We start from the raw sequence: 17,497 nt of genomic DNA on the forward strand, positions 1-17,497 counted from the left end.
ATCTCAAAAGCTTCCCGGCAGGCTTGAAAACGGGTTCAGTTTGGCGTTTACCTCTGGGTTTATCGCCCAGCCCTGCAGAGGCTGCGTAGGGAGCAGAAAGAGGACAGACTGGGCCTCGTCTGCCCGACTCCTGCCTAGGGCCGGGCATAAACCGGCAGGTGGCCAGGCTCAAATCAGTCAGCCAGGCCATCCTCTTTGCTCTTTGGATGAAGGAACTAAACCCCAGAGAGGGTACTGGACTTGCCCAAAGTCACACAGCATGTAGGTGGCAGAGCTGGAGCTAGAAATCATTTGCAGATCCAGGTCCAGTGCTGTGTCTGAAGTACCACCTGGCCTTCAGGAGCCCTGGTGTCTGGGGGTCATCATCCCAATGCCCAGGTGGATGGGTGTGCGCATCCAGGGGACAAGGAATGCCAACAGACTTTATAAGCAAGTAGTGTAGAAAAGTTTGGACTTACCTTTACTTAGATTGGGAATTACATCTGTCGCCTTTCATTTAAAAAATTAAAATCTCTCAAAGAGCACCTAGTCACCCAAAATCTCTCAAAGAGCACCTAGTCACCCAACTCTGGAACTTACAGTGACTCGCTCGTGGGCTTCTCCTTGGTAAGGATTTTAAAATTTGAACCAAAAAGGTGATGTGACGATATGAAAAAAAAAAATCCTTCGTGGTTACAAAATAATAATTTTTTGCTTTGTATGTGTCTCTTCGTCTGGTAATCAAATGTAGGCGTGAATTTATAATGTTCAAATTGGTTTTTGTGCCATTCTGTTTCCTTTCTTTGTTTTTGCCCAATATTACATCGTAAGTGTTGCCCCTTGTTTCACACGGGCTTCCTAATTATTGTTTTCAGATGATTGTCGTCACCAAACCATTACCCTGATGATTATTAAAGTGGTCTCTGATTTGGAGCTTTAATAAACATCGGCGTTAACACGCTTTTTCTGTTAAACAGTATTCTTAGGATAAAATCCTGCAAGGGGAACCTCACAGGGGTGGGGGGCCGTACTGCCGCCTTCTGCACAGGGGATACATCAGCAGTGGGCCTTGCCATGTTTCAATAGGGGTCCACTCTGCTCCTGGCCCTCCTTAGGGCTGTGAGGAGATGGGACCAAGGAGGTTGTCGGTGTGAGCTAGGGCGATTGAAGCAGGGAGAACAGTTCAGTGATTGGGGCGCCCAGGAAGGAGCTTTGAGGCAGTTGAAGTGAGGCCATTGAACAGCCTTTGCCCGTTTTTGAAATCTGTCCAGGGTCAGCCCTGCGGGGGGGTCTCCAAAGGGGCATCTAGGAGAATGTGCTCAAAATTCACAGCGCCGTCTCCGTGGAGAAGTTTTCCAGTTTCCTCAAGTGAAGATTAGAATTATACAGTAGGCAGCAGCATTTCTTCCTTTGCACAGGACTTTTCAGGACGATATTTAAATGCAGCTGTCTGAAAGTGCTGGCCTAAAGACTGCTGTTTTTGCAGGAAGTGATCGCTCTCGGGCCAGCTCCACAGAGCTGACCCCCGGGCGCCTTGGCCCCAAAATTGAAGTGCACTCTTTGGAGGGGCCTGGGTGGGGAACAAGCTGGGCAGGACACCTTGAGGCCTGGACACAGTCCTCTCTCTGCCACGGACACTCTGGGTGATGCTAGGCAGATCACTTCCTGTCTCTGCCCATTGGTCTCCTTTTCCAGGAAACCTGAATCACAGTGCCATCCTGCCCCCGAGCTACTGAGAGTTCAGATGTGAAAGTGCTTTTCCTGAATTATAGAGTGTGGCCCGTCATCTCGTCCCGCATATGACTGGTTTTGCCTCCTTACATTGTTTCGAATGCATCACCTCCCAAATCCTACTTCGGGTCACTCTTCTGTCTTACGTGGGTTACTGCAGCCGTCTCCAGGCTCACTCCTCCAGCCCAAAACAGGTCTCAGCCTGATATTGTCCCGCCTGACGTCCCCCACTTCACGCTCCCTGAATGTGTCACGAGGGCTCCCTCCTCTGTGCCTTGGCATCTTCTTCCTCTGCCTACATTTCTGTCCCTCCTCGTGTTACCCCCTCACGTGAGCTCCCACAGCCCCCGTGCCTCCCTCCCTTAGCCCTGACCCCTGAGGGGAAACAGCTTGTTTACTTGTCTGGACAAGAGGGTCCTTCCGGGGAGGCAGCCAGGTGGGCCTGCTCACTCTGTATCCCCTGCGTCCTGCGCGGGGCCTGGCGGGAGAGATGCCTAGTGAGGACCTGAATGAACGCTTGTGTGTGTCTGGTACTTCACTGTGTTTTCATTCAGTTCTCTCTCAAATGCTGATGAGAGTGGAACTAAAACGTTTGATGGTTTATTTCCCTTATTTTGCATTCTGTAGATGGTGACAAGTATCCCGTGGCAGCTGACAATTCATATGATCTGTTTGATTCCACCCCAGCAGTGTCACCAAGATCAGGTACAAAGCTAAAGTCTGGGTAACTATGGCACAGTTGGGTTTGGCAGCGGGACTTTTTAAATTGGAGGAAAGGGGGGTCCCTGGTCCCAACTCAGCAGGGTATTTAGCAGGAGTTGGGGGTTTGTGTTCTCAGCATTTCTAGCTGGCAATCTCGTTCTCCAAGCCTAGGTGTTACCAACCTTAGTGACATCATTGGTTTCGCTCCCTGTTGCCCTGGATTAAAGTGTGACCGCCTTATCGTGGCTTTCAAGGCCCTGCAGCATCCAGCCCGAGCGGGCCCGTCCAGCCACACCCCTCTGCCCTCCTGGTGCCACACGGATGGGTCAAACCATCCTGCAGTTGGGCCTGCACTTCCCTGTCACCGGGACTGTGCAGTGTGGCTCCTGCCTTTGCCAGACTGACTTCGCCTGCTTCTGTGCCAGTGCAATTCCTGCTGCTTCCTGAAGACTCATCCTGAATGCAAACTGCCCAGGGAAATGTCTTCCCTGCTGGCCCCGGTCAGAATTATCCATCCGTGCTTCTGTTGATCCAAAGGTAGAAAGCGGCAGGCTTTTACCTCTCTGTAGCATAATTCTTACTACCCATTCAGCCCAGCGCAATTGTTGCTGCTTCTAGGAAGCCGTCCCTGATCTCCCTTCCCGCACAGAGGCTTGATTATTCTGTCCGCCGAGCTCCGGCTCTTTGTCGTCATGCTATTACACCTCCCACGTGGCATCTGTGTTCCGATTAGACCACGGGCCCCTGAAGCGCAGGCCCAGGCTTGATTCATCTGTGTGAATCAGGGCTCTTCTGCAGAGCCGGTGCCTGATGAGTGTTGGTTGGATTGAAATGAGCTTCTCCCACAGGATGAATAAGCCTACGGCAGGTAATACACAGACTGAGGTCCTGGCTCCAGGCCTCTTTCCCCTCGGGGCTGTGTCAGGTAGCATTTGGGCCCGAGGGCTCTTAACCCTCCTGGCTGGCTAGACATCGTTGAACGCAGCTCATCGAATGCAGGGTGCCGCCCCAGAGAGGTCTAACATCCTCCTTCTCGTTCTGTAGCTCCAGAGACTCCTCCACTCTCTGGAAACGACATGGACACCCTCTCCTGCGACAGTGGCAGCTCGATCACCAGCACCTCACATGTGTCCCGCCTGGTCCCTGGCCACAGCCTTTGGGCCAGCAAGAGTGGCTGCCACGTCCTGGGCCTGATTGAGGACTACGATGCCTTGTGCGAGCAGATTGGCCGGGGCCAGAAGCTCCTTGCCGAGATGGACATTCAGATCCAAGAGGCTCCCAGCCCCACGAGTCAAGAGCTGGCAACAAAGGTAACCTGAGCGACAGAGCTGGAGGGAGAGGGACGCACAGGGGAACAGGAGGTGGAAGTGTTGGCCGAGGGCACTGGGGGGTCGAGGGGCTCACGAGTCCTCAGTAAGGCCCCGGGAAGAGGGGCCAGGGAGCATAGCGCATGAAACTCATGAGGTCAGGTCCGGCCTGCGAGGCTGTTTGTTGTTCTGTGGGAGGGCCACCTGCTGAGGTTTGTGCCTGTGTTACCGCGGTCGCTTCGCTGGGCTCCGCTGCACTGCCCCCCACGGCCTGTCCAGTCTCTCGTCCATCCCTCTATCCTTCAGTCCTGCAGTGTGTCCATCCCTTCTCCCACCCAGTCACCTGTCCGTCACCTTCCCGGCCTCTGTGCGCAGGCTCTGGGGCTGCTGTGGTGAACAGGATGCCTGAGGTTCTGGTCCTCACGCAGCGTGGGGTCTGGTCCACCACACTGCCACTTGTGATGCGCTTGCCGCCACGAGCCGCCCTGCACCCGCCTCAAGATGGTGGGCGGCCGCTGTTTCTTCTTGCACAGGACCCTTTAGGATCGTATTTTCTTTCCTCCCAGAGCAGCCTTTACAGTGGGTGATGTCATTCCCGCTGTGCAGGCGCTGAGGCAAAGTAACTCAGAGCAGTCGGATTGGAACCCAGGTCTCTGTCCTCCAAGGCACTCTCTTTCTCCGTCATCCTGCTCCCTGAAGAGCGTTGCAGGTCACCCCCCTCACCTGTGTGGGCGCCTCCGCCTCCCGCGGTGCCATGCAGGCTCCAGGGGAAACACTCATGTCACGTCGCTTGCCGTTGGCGTCGTTCACCTTGCGGAGAGGCTCCGTGGCTGTGGGGACCCTCTTCTTGGCATAGTAAATGGAGTGAACTCAGGTGGCCATTAATCATGCTTATTGACCGGGCTAAAATCACCGCCTAAGTTCTCTCGTAATCTGTAAGTCACCGTCTTTAAGAACAATGAATTGGTGGCGCCCGGCAGCAGGCTCTTGCTCGGGGTTGGGGGGCACAGGCCCTGCAGTCTGGGGATTTATGCTGCCCGTTAAAGCCGGCTCGTCCATAATCTTTTTCAAGACTGCACGTAACAGCCTTCTCATCCCCCCACGCAGCATCCACACTCGGCGGCCCTGAGCAGCTTCGTCACCGATGTCGGCGCAGCCAGGCTGACCCTGGATGAGGCCTCGAGGTTACTGACGCTCCTCTGGAGGGTCTCACTGCCCACCAGTGGCCAGTGCACGCTCCACTGTGAACAGGTGGGTGGTGGCACGTGGATGCAGAGGCTCGAGGGTGCCGCTGGGGCCTGTGTCTCAGGCTTCTCCATGTCCAGCCCGGGACCTTTCCTCCAGCAGGTGTGCCCTCAGTTTGGGGAATGTGGCGGGGGGCAGGGAGGGCGCCATGTTGGTCGAGTGACATGTCTGACACCGCGCTGGCTGCTCCAGGCCGGTTCTGACCTGATCCCCTGGGGCCCTGCAAGCTTGGCCTGCCGCCTGGACCCGACCGTGTCCCCACTGCCAGCCCATCTTTGTTGAGGGAAACCCTGTCCACGTTCTACACATGAGGAAACTGAGGTTTGGGGAGTGAGGCACATACTCAAGTGTACAGAGCTGGTTTTGAAGGCACAAGTGTTGAATCCCAAGGACAGACTTTGATTTATAGGCTTTAAGTCCCAGGTTTTCCTCATGGACTAGGTCATTCCATTCTGCTCAGAATGTCTTTCATTTCTGATGCCTTTCTCTGGACTGTGATCTCTTTTGATAGCTTTCAGCATCCTATTTCAGTGGGGTTTGTAAATCTATTTTAACTACTTAGAAACTACTTTTTTTTTTTAACCAAACAAAATGATTTATTACAAAACCATTGAAATTTCCCTTAAAAGCTAGACGTTGCAGTAACTTGAACGTGACTGAATTAAGGACAGTTGCTCCCATCTCCATCTGCATCCCCATCTGCCATGGCACAGATCAGGCGTCAGGCAGAGCAGAGCCTGTCCCCCGGGTCTGTGTGTGTGGGAAACATGTCGTATTATGACAAGGTGAGCACCTGCTCTGATAATCAGGGAAACCTCCCTGGAAGAAGGAGCCTGCTTGTTGAGGAAGAGTTAGAGCTCTTTGCTTGGTGGCCCGATAGATATTTCCCCTTTATCTAACCTATAAATTTTTGCCAAAGGCCAGCAGGAAGGCAGAAGGGAAATGTGCATCCCACGTCATCACTCACTTAGTTCACCCCTCTGACAGCTCTCAGATCTCCCAACCATGGCAAAGAAGTAGCAGTGAAGCAGCTCTCTCACCTCGGAAGGTTCTGCTGAGCCTGTGCTTAGGTTTCTGTCTTGGGATCCTGGGGAGGAAGTTTGGTGCCGTAAGCTCGGGGAAGTACACGAGCAGTCATTGTGCAGGGAAATCTGTGCACGGAGTGGAAGACAGCATGTTGGAGAGGAAGGGTGGCCCACTGGGTTCCAGCCCCACACTGGCCTTGCCTTTCCTCCTAGCCCACCAAGCTCTCTTCCGTCTTGAGCCCAGAAGACACAGGTGCTCCCTCCCGGCCGACTGGCTCCTTCTCACCTCTCAGTTCTCAGCTTAAATGTTACTTCGAGGTCAGAGAGGGTTCCCGGTCACTTTATCATAGCATCCTCTTCAGCTTCATCCTAGCCCTTATCACAAGTTATAATTACATACTTGTCTGTTTAATGTCTGTGCCCCTCTGTTTTCCATGAGGGGCCGTGTCTATTTTGTTCATATTTTTGAATGAATGAATGAGTAATTTCCTCTCATCCTCCCAAACTGGTACTCGCCCATATGATTTTTAAAGCCTGTGTCTGAACTAAACATTTCACCCTTGATGCAGTGCTTTTGACCTCAGTACATAGTAATGTCTGTTAAATAGATGGAACGCAGTTCTTATTTCTATTATGTGAGTGTGTATAAATACAAATTAGAGTCACATTGGTCTCCCCCGCTAGCAAATTAGTCTAGGGACTGGTCAGTGCTTGAGATGATTTGCCCCTTATTTCCGAGGGTTTCTCGGGTAATTGATTATGCCCACTTCAGCATCACAGAATTTTAGAACCAGAAAAAGGACCTTGGAGATGCTCTGATATGGCTGCTGGTGCACACAGACCCCTGTGTGGTGTTAAATTGCCTCTAGCCACTTTTCTGTCCCTGTCTATGTTTCATACAGTGCCTTTTTCTTGGTGTGAAATCTGTGCAAAGCAGATTTCCAAGTTTCCACCAGCAGCTCCAGTGGTTTTTTACTACCTGGTGTTTTCTCTGAGCGTCATTAAATTGCCTTTTGCATCTCCTACAGTCAGTCCCTGGGACTACTCTGGAAAGTGTATATCATATATATCAGTTTATCTAAGAAAGTTGTGGGGAGAGATACAAATATGTACACATATTCATTTATAAAAATGTTTTTAAGTGGAAGGATAAACAGTCATAGAACAGTCTACATGTAGGGGTGGGAAGGAAGAGGATGGAAGGACAGGGATAGAGGGTAGACTTCTCTGAATTGACCTTGTTTCATAAATTTGACTTTGAAACTGTATAAATGCTTTACATAATTATAAATAAAAATAAATGCAAGTGGGGAAAAAAGCAATTTTTAAAAATTCGTAACAAGATGAAACAAACCAACTTTCCTGTGTATAGTATCGGAGGCATAACCACACAAAGAGGGAACATTTCAGGAATTCCCTGGCGGTGCAGTGGTTAGGACTCCGTCCTTCCGCTGCAGGTGGCACAGGCTCAATCCCTGGTCAGGGAACTAAGATCCTGCAAGCCGCATGGCATGGCCAAAAAAAAGAAGGAAAAAAAAAAAAAAGGAAACATTTCAATGACTAAAACACAATAATTTGACTATGTGTTCCTAGTGGGCAAAAAGAACTGCCAACATTTTTTTAACTGTTTTCAGTGATTATATTGTTAGTAATGATATTTGTATGTATGTTTTGGAATTATTAAATTTTATCATAGGATAAAACAAATAACTTATTATGTTGAAATTTTTACTGTCAGGGAAGAGATACAAATAAAAAAATCAAAGAAGTAAAAATCCTGTAATCCCTAATTTGAATTGGAAATACCAGTATGAACTCATGATGTATTTTCTATTTTAAAAATTTACTAGTTCTTTTTACTTAAAAGGCTCTAAAAATGTCCAATCCAGTGCCAGTGAGCACCACGGGCGCCAATTTATGGTTTCTAAATACCTTTTCTTACTAAAAGGAACTAGGACTCCTTGGAGAAATGGCTTGATTCTAGGTCTGGGGCAGGAAATGTACAGTATGAGCTTAGAACATCTTTTCATCCTAAGAAAAAAGAGAGAAAAGAGAGAATGAAACTTGCAGATTTACAGTGGTTCTCAGATTATGGTCCCTGGACTGTCAGCACCAGCATCATCTGGACACTTGGAAGGGCAGATTTTCAGGCCTCACCCCAGACCTACTGAATCAGGAAGTCTGGGAGTGGCCCCAGTGGTCTGTTTTTTCCAAGTCTTCTTGGGAGCTCTGAGACCCACTGGATTAAAAGGAGCTGGAGACATAACAGTCAAATGCAAAACGTGGCGTTTATTTGTATGCTGAATCAAACCAGTTGTTTAAAAAAAATTATAAAATTATGATGCAGTCCGGGCAGTGTATCTACTGACATCTAGTCGGTGATACTAAGCAGTCATTCTCATTATTTTAGATGTGATAATGACATTGTGGGGTTTTTTTTTTAAAGAATCTTTTTCTTCTAGAGCTATGTACTAAAATATTTTATGGATGAAATATGATTGGCTTCTAGGATTGATTTTAAAAATAATTTTAGGGCGAGGATGGGCAGGGATATAGAATAAACAAGTCTGGCCATGATAGCTGCTGAAACTGGTGGTTCATTATCTTATTGTTTCTACTTTTGTAAATGTTTGAGATTTTTCATTTGACAAAACAAAACAACCAACCAAAAAACAAAACAAAACAAAACAAAACAAACAGTTCCAGAAGTCGGGCAGCACGCTCATGAGTAAGTCCCAGGTCTGAGCTCAGCTCTGAGCCCAGCTCTGTGGCCCTGAGGAAGAGTTGCTCTGTTGAGCTCCTGCTGGGTGTCAGGTACTCTGCTGTACATTCAGCAACTCCTTTTATCCCTTACGGGAGCCTTCAGAGGGTTAAGTAGTAGTAGTCCCATTTTCTGGAAGTAAGAACTGAAACTTCCTTGCTCCATCATCTTAGCAGCTAGAAGCATCGGAGCTGGGCTCTGGAGCTCTGCTGTTTTTACCATGGTGTCTTCACCCTGTAACAATGAAGATTTTAGTTCAGAGGAACAGCAGACACATAAATAATTAAAATTCCTCGTCCGCAGTGCCGGATAGAATTCAGGGCGTTCAGGGGTGTTTTGAGAACACAGGTGAACCCACCACTTGACAGATGGTCTCACAGCACCTACTCCATGGCAGACACTGGGGGTCAGAGGGAAGAATTGAGTTCTGCCCTCAGGGAGCTTGTAGTCTAGGAGGGGAGGCAAACAAGTAAATGACCAGTTATAATCCACCATGAAATGGGCAATGTTAGAGGAAGCACTGGGCAAGATGGGCGCCCAAAGGAGCAGTAACCAACCTAGACTCCTGGTAGAGAAGAGTCTGAAGGAGACCTGGAGGGGGTCATGCCTGAGCTGACTTTAGAAAGAGCAATAGAGGTTGGCCAGGCGAGGTGAGCAATAATCATTCTCCCTGTCTTCAGGCATCCTCTCATCTGAGTCTCACTGTACTGCAGTGTGACGAGAGGGTCAGGCATCATCCCTGTTTTACAGATGTGGACCTAAGGCTCTGAATGTAGAGTGACTTTGTCCCAGAATGTGTGGCCTATAAAGCCACCACCAGGACACAAATCTCTGGGCTCCCAGCTTGAGGAAGAATCAAAGAAAACCTTATGTTTAAATTAGGATCTGTTTTGGAAGCACAGTTGAAGTCCTTGTAGCCGACACAATTGGTTAATCTTAAAAGTAGGTTAAAGTAGGGAATCAAAAAATGATACGTACCTTAAACATTTCAGTTTAACTTAAAACAGTTAAATGTACATTCATTTGCCACTCTTTTGATATAGGGCCAGTGCCTTTTCTTTGAATATGGGTCTGCTGATTGAAGTTCCACATCTTCTTTCTTTCATAAACTATATCCATAATGTATGTCTGTCACTTCCAATCTCCGTTTCTTTAAGATGAAGAAAAAACTTAGGCCCTTGCAAAGCAATTTGAATATAGAATCCTTCTAGACTGTTCCTCCCACATCTTTTATTCACCCACATCTAATTTGCCAGAAATGTGGTTTTTTTAGTGGCTCGTCTTTATCAAGTTTTTCCTGAAACATATGTTAGTTTTCATTCAACCGGTTCTCTCTTTTCATACACATATTTCATAGGTTTACTTAATAATTAAATCATATAACTGATTACAACAGCCATAAACAAGTTTGGGGACAAACTAAAGTGGCTCTTCGTAAGCTGACAGCCCAACATCTCCCCTCTTGGGGCAGAGGTATTTCAGTGTAGCACAGGGTGGCCTGTGCCCGGGGTATCTTACAGTCCAGGTATTTTATGAGGAAGGGAGTGTCCTTAACCCCGTGAACTAGTTCAGTGGAGATTGGTTAAGACAGCCACGATGGTGTTCACATTTTCACTTCAGGGGTCTGGGGACTCTGGTTTTGCCACCCATCCACTCTCCTCACCTCTGGAAAATCAAAGCAGGTTCTCCTAATAGATCATACTCCCCTAATAATACCTTTATATTCTCCTTGTGTAAAGTAGATAGCTAGTGGAAACCCTGCTGTAAAGCACAAGAAGCTGAGCTCAGTGCTCTGTGATGACATAGGTGGGTGGGAGGGAGGGAGGCCCACGAGGGAGGGGATATAGGTATACATACAGCTGATTCACTCCATTGTACAGCAGACACTAATACAACATCGTAAAACAATTATACTCCGATTAAAAAAAAAAGATTTAAGCATTAAAAAAATACCAGCATTATAGTTTTTGGAAAAAAAACCCTCAATGCTGATAAATTAAGAAAATGATTATTCCAGATCCCATCTCTCAGAAATAAAGCACTATAAACATTTCGTGATGTCTCTCTCATCAAATAGTTTAGACATCTTGATATACACACACCTATGGATAGAAATATATGTGTTCAATTTTACGGAACAGGTGTGTGTGGTGCACAATAACTGTTCTGGGCACTATTGTCACTAATTATGATCATCTTTCAATGTCAGTAAATGAAGTTCTACAACATCATTTTTAATAGCTGCAAAATCATTCCATAGTACATAAGTACCGTAGTTGAGTTATCTAAATCCCCACTGAAACAAATCAGGGTTTTTTTTTTTGTCCTGCTGTGAGCAGTGCTGAGGTGAACATCCTGGAGCGCAGGCATCTTCTCGTGCCTGCGTTACCATTCCTCGGGGTAGATGCCCAAGTGTAGAATTGCTGGGTCAGAGGGTTGAGCACATTTTACATTCTGCTGCATCTCGCCGGGCGTGGTTCCACCTGGGCTGTGCCAGTTCACAGCTCCTCCAGCAGTCGTGAGAGGGCTTTGCCCACACCCTCACCACCATCTGACCAGCAGAACAAGCCTAGAAAACTAGGCTTCTAGTTTTTATTCACATACCTTTGTTTGTAAGGTTGGGCACTTTTTATGTGGTTTTGTAATTCTTTCTGTATGATCTGATGTTTATATTCTTTGTTCATTCTTCTAATTCCCTTTCTCTTTAGACTGGAGAGTTGAAGGCAGAGATCAGCAGACTACACAAAAAATTCTTTGAACAAGAAAAGAAGTTGCAAAACACCGTGAAGCTGTTGCAGCTGAGCAAGAACCAGGAGAAAGTCATCTTTGATCAGTGTGAGTAGTTGGGCGGTGGCCACCGCGTCTGACCACTGCCTGCCTCTGAGGACTAAAAACCCAGCCCTGGGTTGTCCTCACACCTCCTGTTTATGGGTTTCCTTCCATACTTCACCCATCCTGATGCACCCAGACAGATGAATTCACTTAACAGACCTCTGTGGAGGGGCCGCTCGGTGCCAGGGACTGTCACCTCCCTGGGGAGACAGGTGTGTGGCGTGCAGTGATGGGAACATGTGTAGGGGCTCAGGGAGCACTGAGGTGGGATGGGGAGGGGGTCACTCTGTCCTGGGAGGTGCCTTCTTGGACGAAGAGACACCTGACCTGAGTCTTCAAGGAGGAGTCGGTGTTGGTCAGGTGGACAGGGGACAGTGTGGGCAAGGGCAGAGGGACAAGGAGGGAGACTGCCTGTGAGGAAAGCCGACAGCAGCTCACGTTGCTGGAGCTGGCGCTGCCCGTGGCAGGTGGAGGTGGGAGGGGCCTGGGGGACTGGGGCCGCCGCGTGAGAGACCTCGGGTGGCAGCCGCGGGGGCTGCCCCTCCAAGCGGGCTGTCCATCTACGTCGAGAAGGGCTTGCTGGCGGCCGGTCCAGGCAGGTGAGGAGGGCCTACGGCCGGGCAGTGGGATCCAGAGGAGGGCACCGATTTGAGAAAGACACTCCTAGACAGACACGGAAACACAAGGCCGGAGACATCCAATAACGCTTGTTAAGGTGGCCCCAGCCCTGGCCCGGGGGCTTCAGAGGCGCAAACCACCTGCCCGCTTTCAGCCCCCGGCACCCGTGCCCTCGTGCGCGCGGCGGAGCCTCCTAGCAGCACAGGCCCCACCAGGCCTTGGGTGGCCAGCCCCTCAACATCCCTGAGTCACGAGGGGCCTTGTGGACCAGACGCGAGAAGGAGCCGTGGGGCTCACAGCGTCCGTCGTGTGTTAGGTCCCCTTGGCTGAGCACGGAGGGGCCGGGAGGTGGGGAGGGACTGAAAGGTGGTGAGGAGGCGGCCCTGGCAGACCGGTGGGTGCCCGTGGGGTTCCCGCCTGGGAGTTCAAGTCACTGGCAGAGAAGACGAGCGCTGGAGGTGGCGGGGTGGGGCGAGAGCCATCGAGGCCGTGCCTGAGGTAGCTGTGGGCCAGGTGGGTCAGGCCCCTGGAGCAGCTTTTGAGGAGGTGGGAAGCGTGCTTCTGTACAGCCCCCAGGTCCAGGGAACACTGGCGCTCTCGGCGTTGGCGTTGCCCTGTAGACGTTGTCCCAGACAGTCACAGGGAACATGGAGTTACCCCCGTTTGCAGGTGAGCGTATTTCGGAAGTAGGTTCAGATGGGTGAGTTACCACGGCGGGTCCAGAGGACAGAACCCAGCCCTGAGTCCCGGGTCGCTGAGCCTGCCATTGTCAGTGAGCGCGGCTCAGACCTCCGCTCTCCTGCGTGACCTGGAATAAATGACTTGAACTCTCTGAGCTTTAGATTCCTTATCTCTCACCGGAGACGGTAATTCCAGAGGACTCGGACTGGCCGGATGGGCCTGGATTTCTCATCACAGCTTTATAAAAAAGTGCCCCTGTTTTCTCCTCTGTAAAAGAGGGATGGTAGTGATACCTCAGCTTTCTGGTACTCTTCCTGGGACAGAAGGGGTGCTCAGTAAGTGATAGTTCTCTGACTCCTTTATTCCATGAGGTCGGACTGAATTCTATGCATGCAGGTGGTGGCAAACCCTTAATAGTCAGAAAGACCTCAAACGTGTCGTAGCGTCTCCCGTGCTCAAGACGGTGCCCCCTCTCCGCATCTCCCTCCGAGGCCCGGCACAGAGTCGGCGTGGGCTGAGGGGAGGGCTTGCCCAAGCTTGCACAGCTGGTGACTGAGCCGGGCCTGTGACTTGCCCCAAAGACCCCAAACCCCTCCAGCCTCCCAGGATCTGCTCTGGCTCTAAGGGACTGAGTGGAAGTTGGGGTAGTGTCCCCTCCTCTCCCTTCCCCGCCTGGTGACGAGGAAGAACAAGGGGCCTGGGGCTGATGCTTGCCCCGGCCAAGGCGAACACTCCAGCTCCTCCCAGAGTGTGCAGGGAGAGGAGTGAAAGGGTGACCGTGAGACCCTCCCCACGTGACCTGGAACCGCCCACTTCACTTCCCGCCTGTAGACAGGAATCCCGGGGGGGTGTGCACTGAGGTCACAGCTGGCAAACCACTGTCACCGCTGGACGCCACTGAGGCTGGTGTCTTCTTTGCCGGTGCCCTGCTGAGGTGGAAAGGGCAGGTGCTGAGTCAGACAGGCCTGGGTTCTAGTCACGCCTCTGCCTGGGGCCAGCCTGGATTTGGGACAGGCTCTTCCCCGCTCTGTCCCTCGGGCTTCTCATCTCAGTGGGAGTTTCTTGCTCTGAACGTGGGCAGCGCTGTTCAGACGTGGGGCCCCTTCACACTTGCGCCAGGTGAGACTTAGCTCGTTCCGTACTTCTAGTACTGTTTTAACATTATTTTTAACCTCCACAGCCATGGTACCAAATCTTTTCCGGGTCACAGGCTCCTTGGCGAACCTCAGGAGAGGGGATCCCTCTCCCCAGAAGGATGCACGCATCCTTGTACACACAGAGATTTGCACATGGTTTCTGAGGATTTAGGATGCTCTAACGCGTAGCCTTGGGCCCGGCTTAAGAATGTCTGCCCTGCAGCATGGGGCCGGGGCAGGGCACAGAGAAGCAGTGGGCACCTCTGAAATTCACTTCGCCCAGTTAAAAACAAAGCCCACACCATCTTTCCCCTCCCGCGGTGTCACAGATTGCAAACAGACTTCGTTACCTCCAGACGGAAATTTTCGTGAGGCAAGAAACATTTTCTCAAGGCCACCACATGGCACCTATTCCGAATAAGCCACTGGGCAGCTGGGCCGTGTGTACCGACAGAGAGACTGTCTCAGCCTTGGGCCCCACTGGCCAAAGGCCCAGTTCCAGAAGCCTGTGTGTCCTCCCTGGGGGTAGCCAGAGTCCCTGGCCATCACCAAAGCCTGTTGAAGGCGGATCCCTTATCGGGCCGATCTCCCCTCAGTGGCGGCATTCCTGCTGCTGCTGGCGTTTGTCGGACAAGACAAGGACTGAGGGCAGAAGCCACCTTACTTTACAGTTGCTGCCCTGAGAGCGGGCACTCCCCCCCCCGCCCCCGCCGTGGGTTCTGATGCGCTGGGGATCTGCCTCACGCAGCTCAGAGGGCAGAAGTCAGATCACAGGGGCCTGTGAGATCATCCCGCCCCACCCGCTGCTATCCAGGTAGAGTGTGCCTGGCCCAGGGGGCCACTGGAGGGCAGCTCAGGAGAGAGATGCCCACGGTCCGGTCCTCCTCCCCGTCATCAGGCCCCCACTCTGAGGACTGCTGTGCCCTCGACCCTTGACTTGGCCTTCACATGTGGGTTTGCTTGGAGCGGGCGCACCCCCTTCCCGGCGCTGCTTCTCCGGGGGGCTGAGGGGCCCTAGTCAGGTGCAGGCCTCTCCCCTGCCCAGCACCACGAGCCCAGCCCACAGAGGCAGGCCCTGGGGGTCCCGCTGGCCCTGCAGAGCCTCAGTTTCCGTCTATAACGTGGTGTCGCTCGCTCTGCCTTCGAGTATCGCTGAGGTTGTGGCTTAGCTTGGACTTGAGGAGGGGGTCTCTGGTCCACCCTCTCTGTTGGGTTATTTGATGCTGGGATGTGTGATGGGGCAGGTGGGGTCTTACACGTCTGGGTCTGGATGCTACAGGGCTGACCACACGCCTGAACCATGTGGGGCTGGGGGGCTCCTCCCTGCGTTTGGCTTTTACACTGCCTTCCTGGGCATCTGTGTCTAATCATCCCGTTCTTTGCTCTTTCCTTAGTGGTTGTTACGCACAAAATCCTTCGGAAGGCCAGAGGAAACCTGGAGGTGATGCCCCTTGAGAAAGCCATTTGGGGGATGGGAGTGGGTGTGGGGCCGGCAATGACTTCTTTTGAAAAACGAAGTTGAAGGTGAAACCTGGTCACGTGTTCTCTGTCAGTTGTATTTTTCTGCCAGCAGCGCATGAAAAGCTTCATTTCATCATGCCGTGTTTTTGATGGTTGTTCTAATTATTGGTATGCTATTTTTTTTACCAGTGAGAAATACAGCAAACGATGCCTGGCACATAGTAGGCGTTTGATAAATATTTCATTATCATCTGGTTCTATAAATATTTACTGATCAAACAGTATGTCTTTGAAAGTAGTTTCAGAATAGCATTCTCACCATTAATTCTGTCAGTAATCTTACTCCAGAAACAACCCTCCGTGGGACCTAAAATGCTCATTTTTTCCCTTCCCTTCTCCTAGCTTAGGCCCGGGAGTGCCCATCCTGGAACGTCCAGTCCCAGCAGGCCAGGCTCCTGAGGAGAACTTTCAGCCAATAAAGCTTGTGGTTCCCCACTTAGCTCGTCCTGTCTCTTTGTTACAAGCGTGGTTCCTGCCTATTGAGGGGAGGAGGGCTGTCTGGCCAAAGGAGGCCTATCTTTCACCTTAAGATTGGCGTGGAGTTATTGTCAGATAGGGTGGGAGCTTCCAGGCGCCAGGCCTCTCACCTCCGGGGCTGGCGCAGAGCTGAGGCATTACTCTCAGGCATGGGGGTGGGCTCGCGTTCCCCCCCCCGCTCCCCCCCACCCCGGATTTGCTTGGTGCTCAGCCAGCCCCGCAGTTGGAAGATGCTCACTAAATGACTCATTTCAACCTGGTGATGCAGTTATTTTGTGCAGAGCCTAAAGCCCAGGACAGCCTGGGGGTCTTGGGACTGGCGTGGCCCTCAGAGGTCGCCTGAGCTTTGTGCTGAGCCACCCAGTGTCCAGAGAGGAACGATGCCACGTGGTGCGGCCAGGGTGCCTGGTGCGCCGTCGGCACTGCATAGTGATGGCACGGTGACGTCCGGAGCAGCGCCCTGAGGGGGTGCCATGCCCAGCGTGGGAAAGACCCAGCGAGACCTGGGGCGGGGGCTTGGCATTGCAGTGTCCTGACGATGGTGGTGGTCTTTCCTCCCCACTGTCCTGCCTGGTGCATTTGCCACACCTGAGCTGTATTTGTCCTGCCTGAGCTTCACAGTGTCCCCGAGAAGTAAACAAGGTAGGGCTTGGCCCCGGGTTCAGATGAGCCTGCAGACTGGCCCAGGGCACCCCAAGAGGCACTGACCGAGGGGGGCTCCCCGGCCATGCCCTGACGCGACGCTGCACGCCCAGCTCTGCTCTCTCTGCCTCCCGGCCCCGTGCCCACCACCTCGGAGCCACTGAGCAGCCGGGCAGCTGGGCCTCGTTTGTCAGCCCACAGCTGGGAGCGTTTTGAATCCCGACTGGGTCTCCTCCCTGTCCCTCTTCCTGCCCTCGTCCTGGGCCTTTCTGCATCCGCCCTGGTTTGCTCTCCCTGTGCACCCCTCGTGCTGACATTCTGCCCTCTGTCCGCCGCCTCCTGCCCGTCAGCCTGCTCACTCCCTTGTCCCCCCCCCCCCGCCTCTGCTTGGACCGCTTGGAGATCCTCATCTCTGCTCCCTTTACCTCTGTCCCCGTCCACAGGCTCCTTTCTGTGGTTCCTTTTCCTTTCCCAGCTGGTCCCTCCTTGGCCCTGCAGCAGACCAGGTGTAGAGAGAAAGCGGGTCTGACCACCATGCCGCCCCGCCCTCACCCCTAACAAGTCCCCGGGGCCGTGGTCTGCACCTCGCCTCGCCCCCTTGCCTCCGCGCTCCAGGCAGACTGCGCTGACTCCAGCTCCGGGGAGCTTCCCAGCCTCGGCCCGGGATGCTCCCTCTCTGGAATGCTCTCCCACCACTTGCTTGCCGACGCAGCTTCGAGTGGTCCTTCAGGAATCCGCCCCCCACCGTGGGGTTGCGGAGTGACGTGGCTCCATTGCTCAGTCCGGCACGGTCTGTGGGCTCCCCGCCCCCCGCCGTGACCTCCCTGGAGGTGGGGACTC

The 17,497-nt window shown here is 52.0% G+C and overlaps 1 protein-coding gene across 4 annotated transcripts in view; it reads left to right on the top strand.

Moving 5' to 3' along the window:
• The window catches only part of CDK5RAP2 (CDK5 regulatory subunit associated protein 2), a 183,996-nt gene extending 168,025 nt beyond the window's left edge, over nt 1-15,971 (top strand). For 2 of the 4 annotated variants that reach the window (XM_082619449.1, XM_082619451.1), the window contains 6 exons: nt 2,338-2,415; nt 3,457-3,722; nt 4,827-4,970; nt 11,459-11,585; nt 15,412-15,458; nt 15,881-15,971. In XM_082619449.1, the coding sequence (XP_082475575.1) occupies nt 2,338-2,415; nt 3,457-3,722; nt 4,827-4,970; nt 11,459-11,585; nt 15,412-15,458; nt 15,881-15,937 (719 nt within the window). In that variant the 3' untranslated portion in view covers nt 15,938-15,971. The remainder of the gene's footprint in view (nt 1-2,337; nt 2,416-3,456; nt 3,723-4,826; nt 4,971-11,458; nt 11,586-15,411; nt 15,459-15,880) is intronic. The other 2 variants (XM_082619448.1, XM_082619450.1) reach the window with 1 other exon arrangement.
• The last annotated feature ends 1,526 nt before the right edge of the window (nt 15,972-17,497 follow it).

The sequence above is a fragment of the Mesoplodon mirus genome (assembly GCF_964341445.2).
Source record: "Mesoplodon mirus genome assembly, chromosome: 1".
Lineage (NCBI taxonomy): Eukaryota > Metazoa > Chordata > Mammalia > Artiodactyla > Ziphiidae > Mesoplodon > Mesoplodon mirus.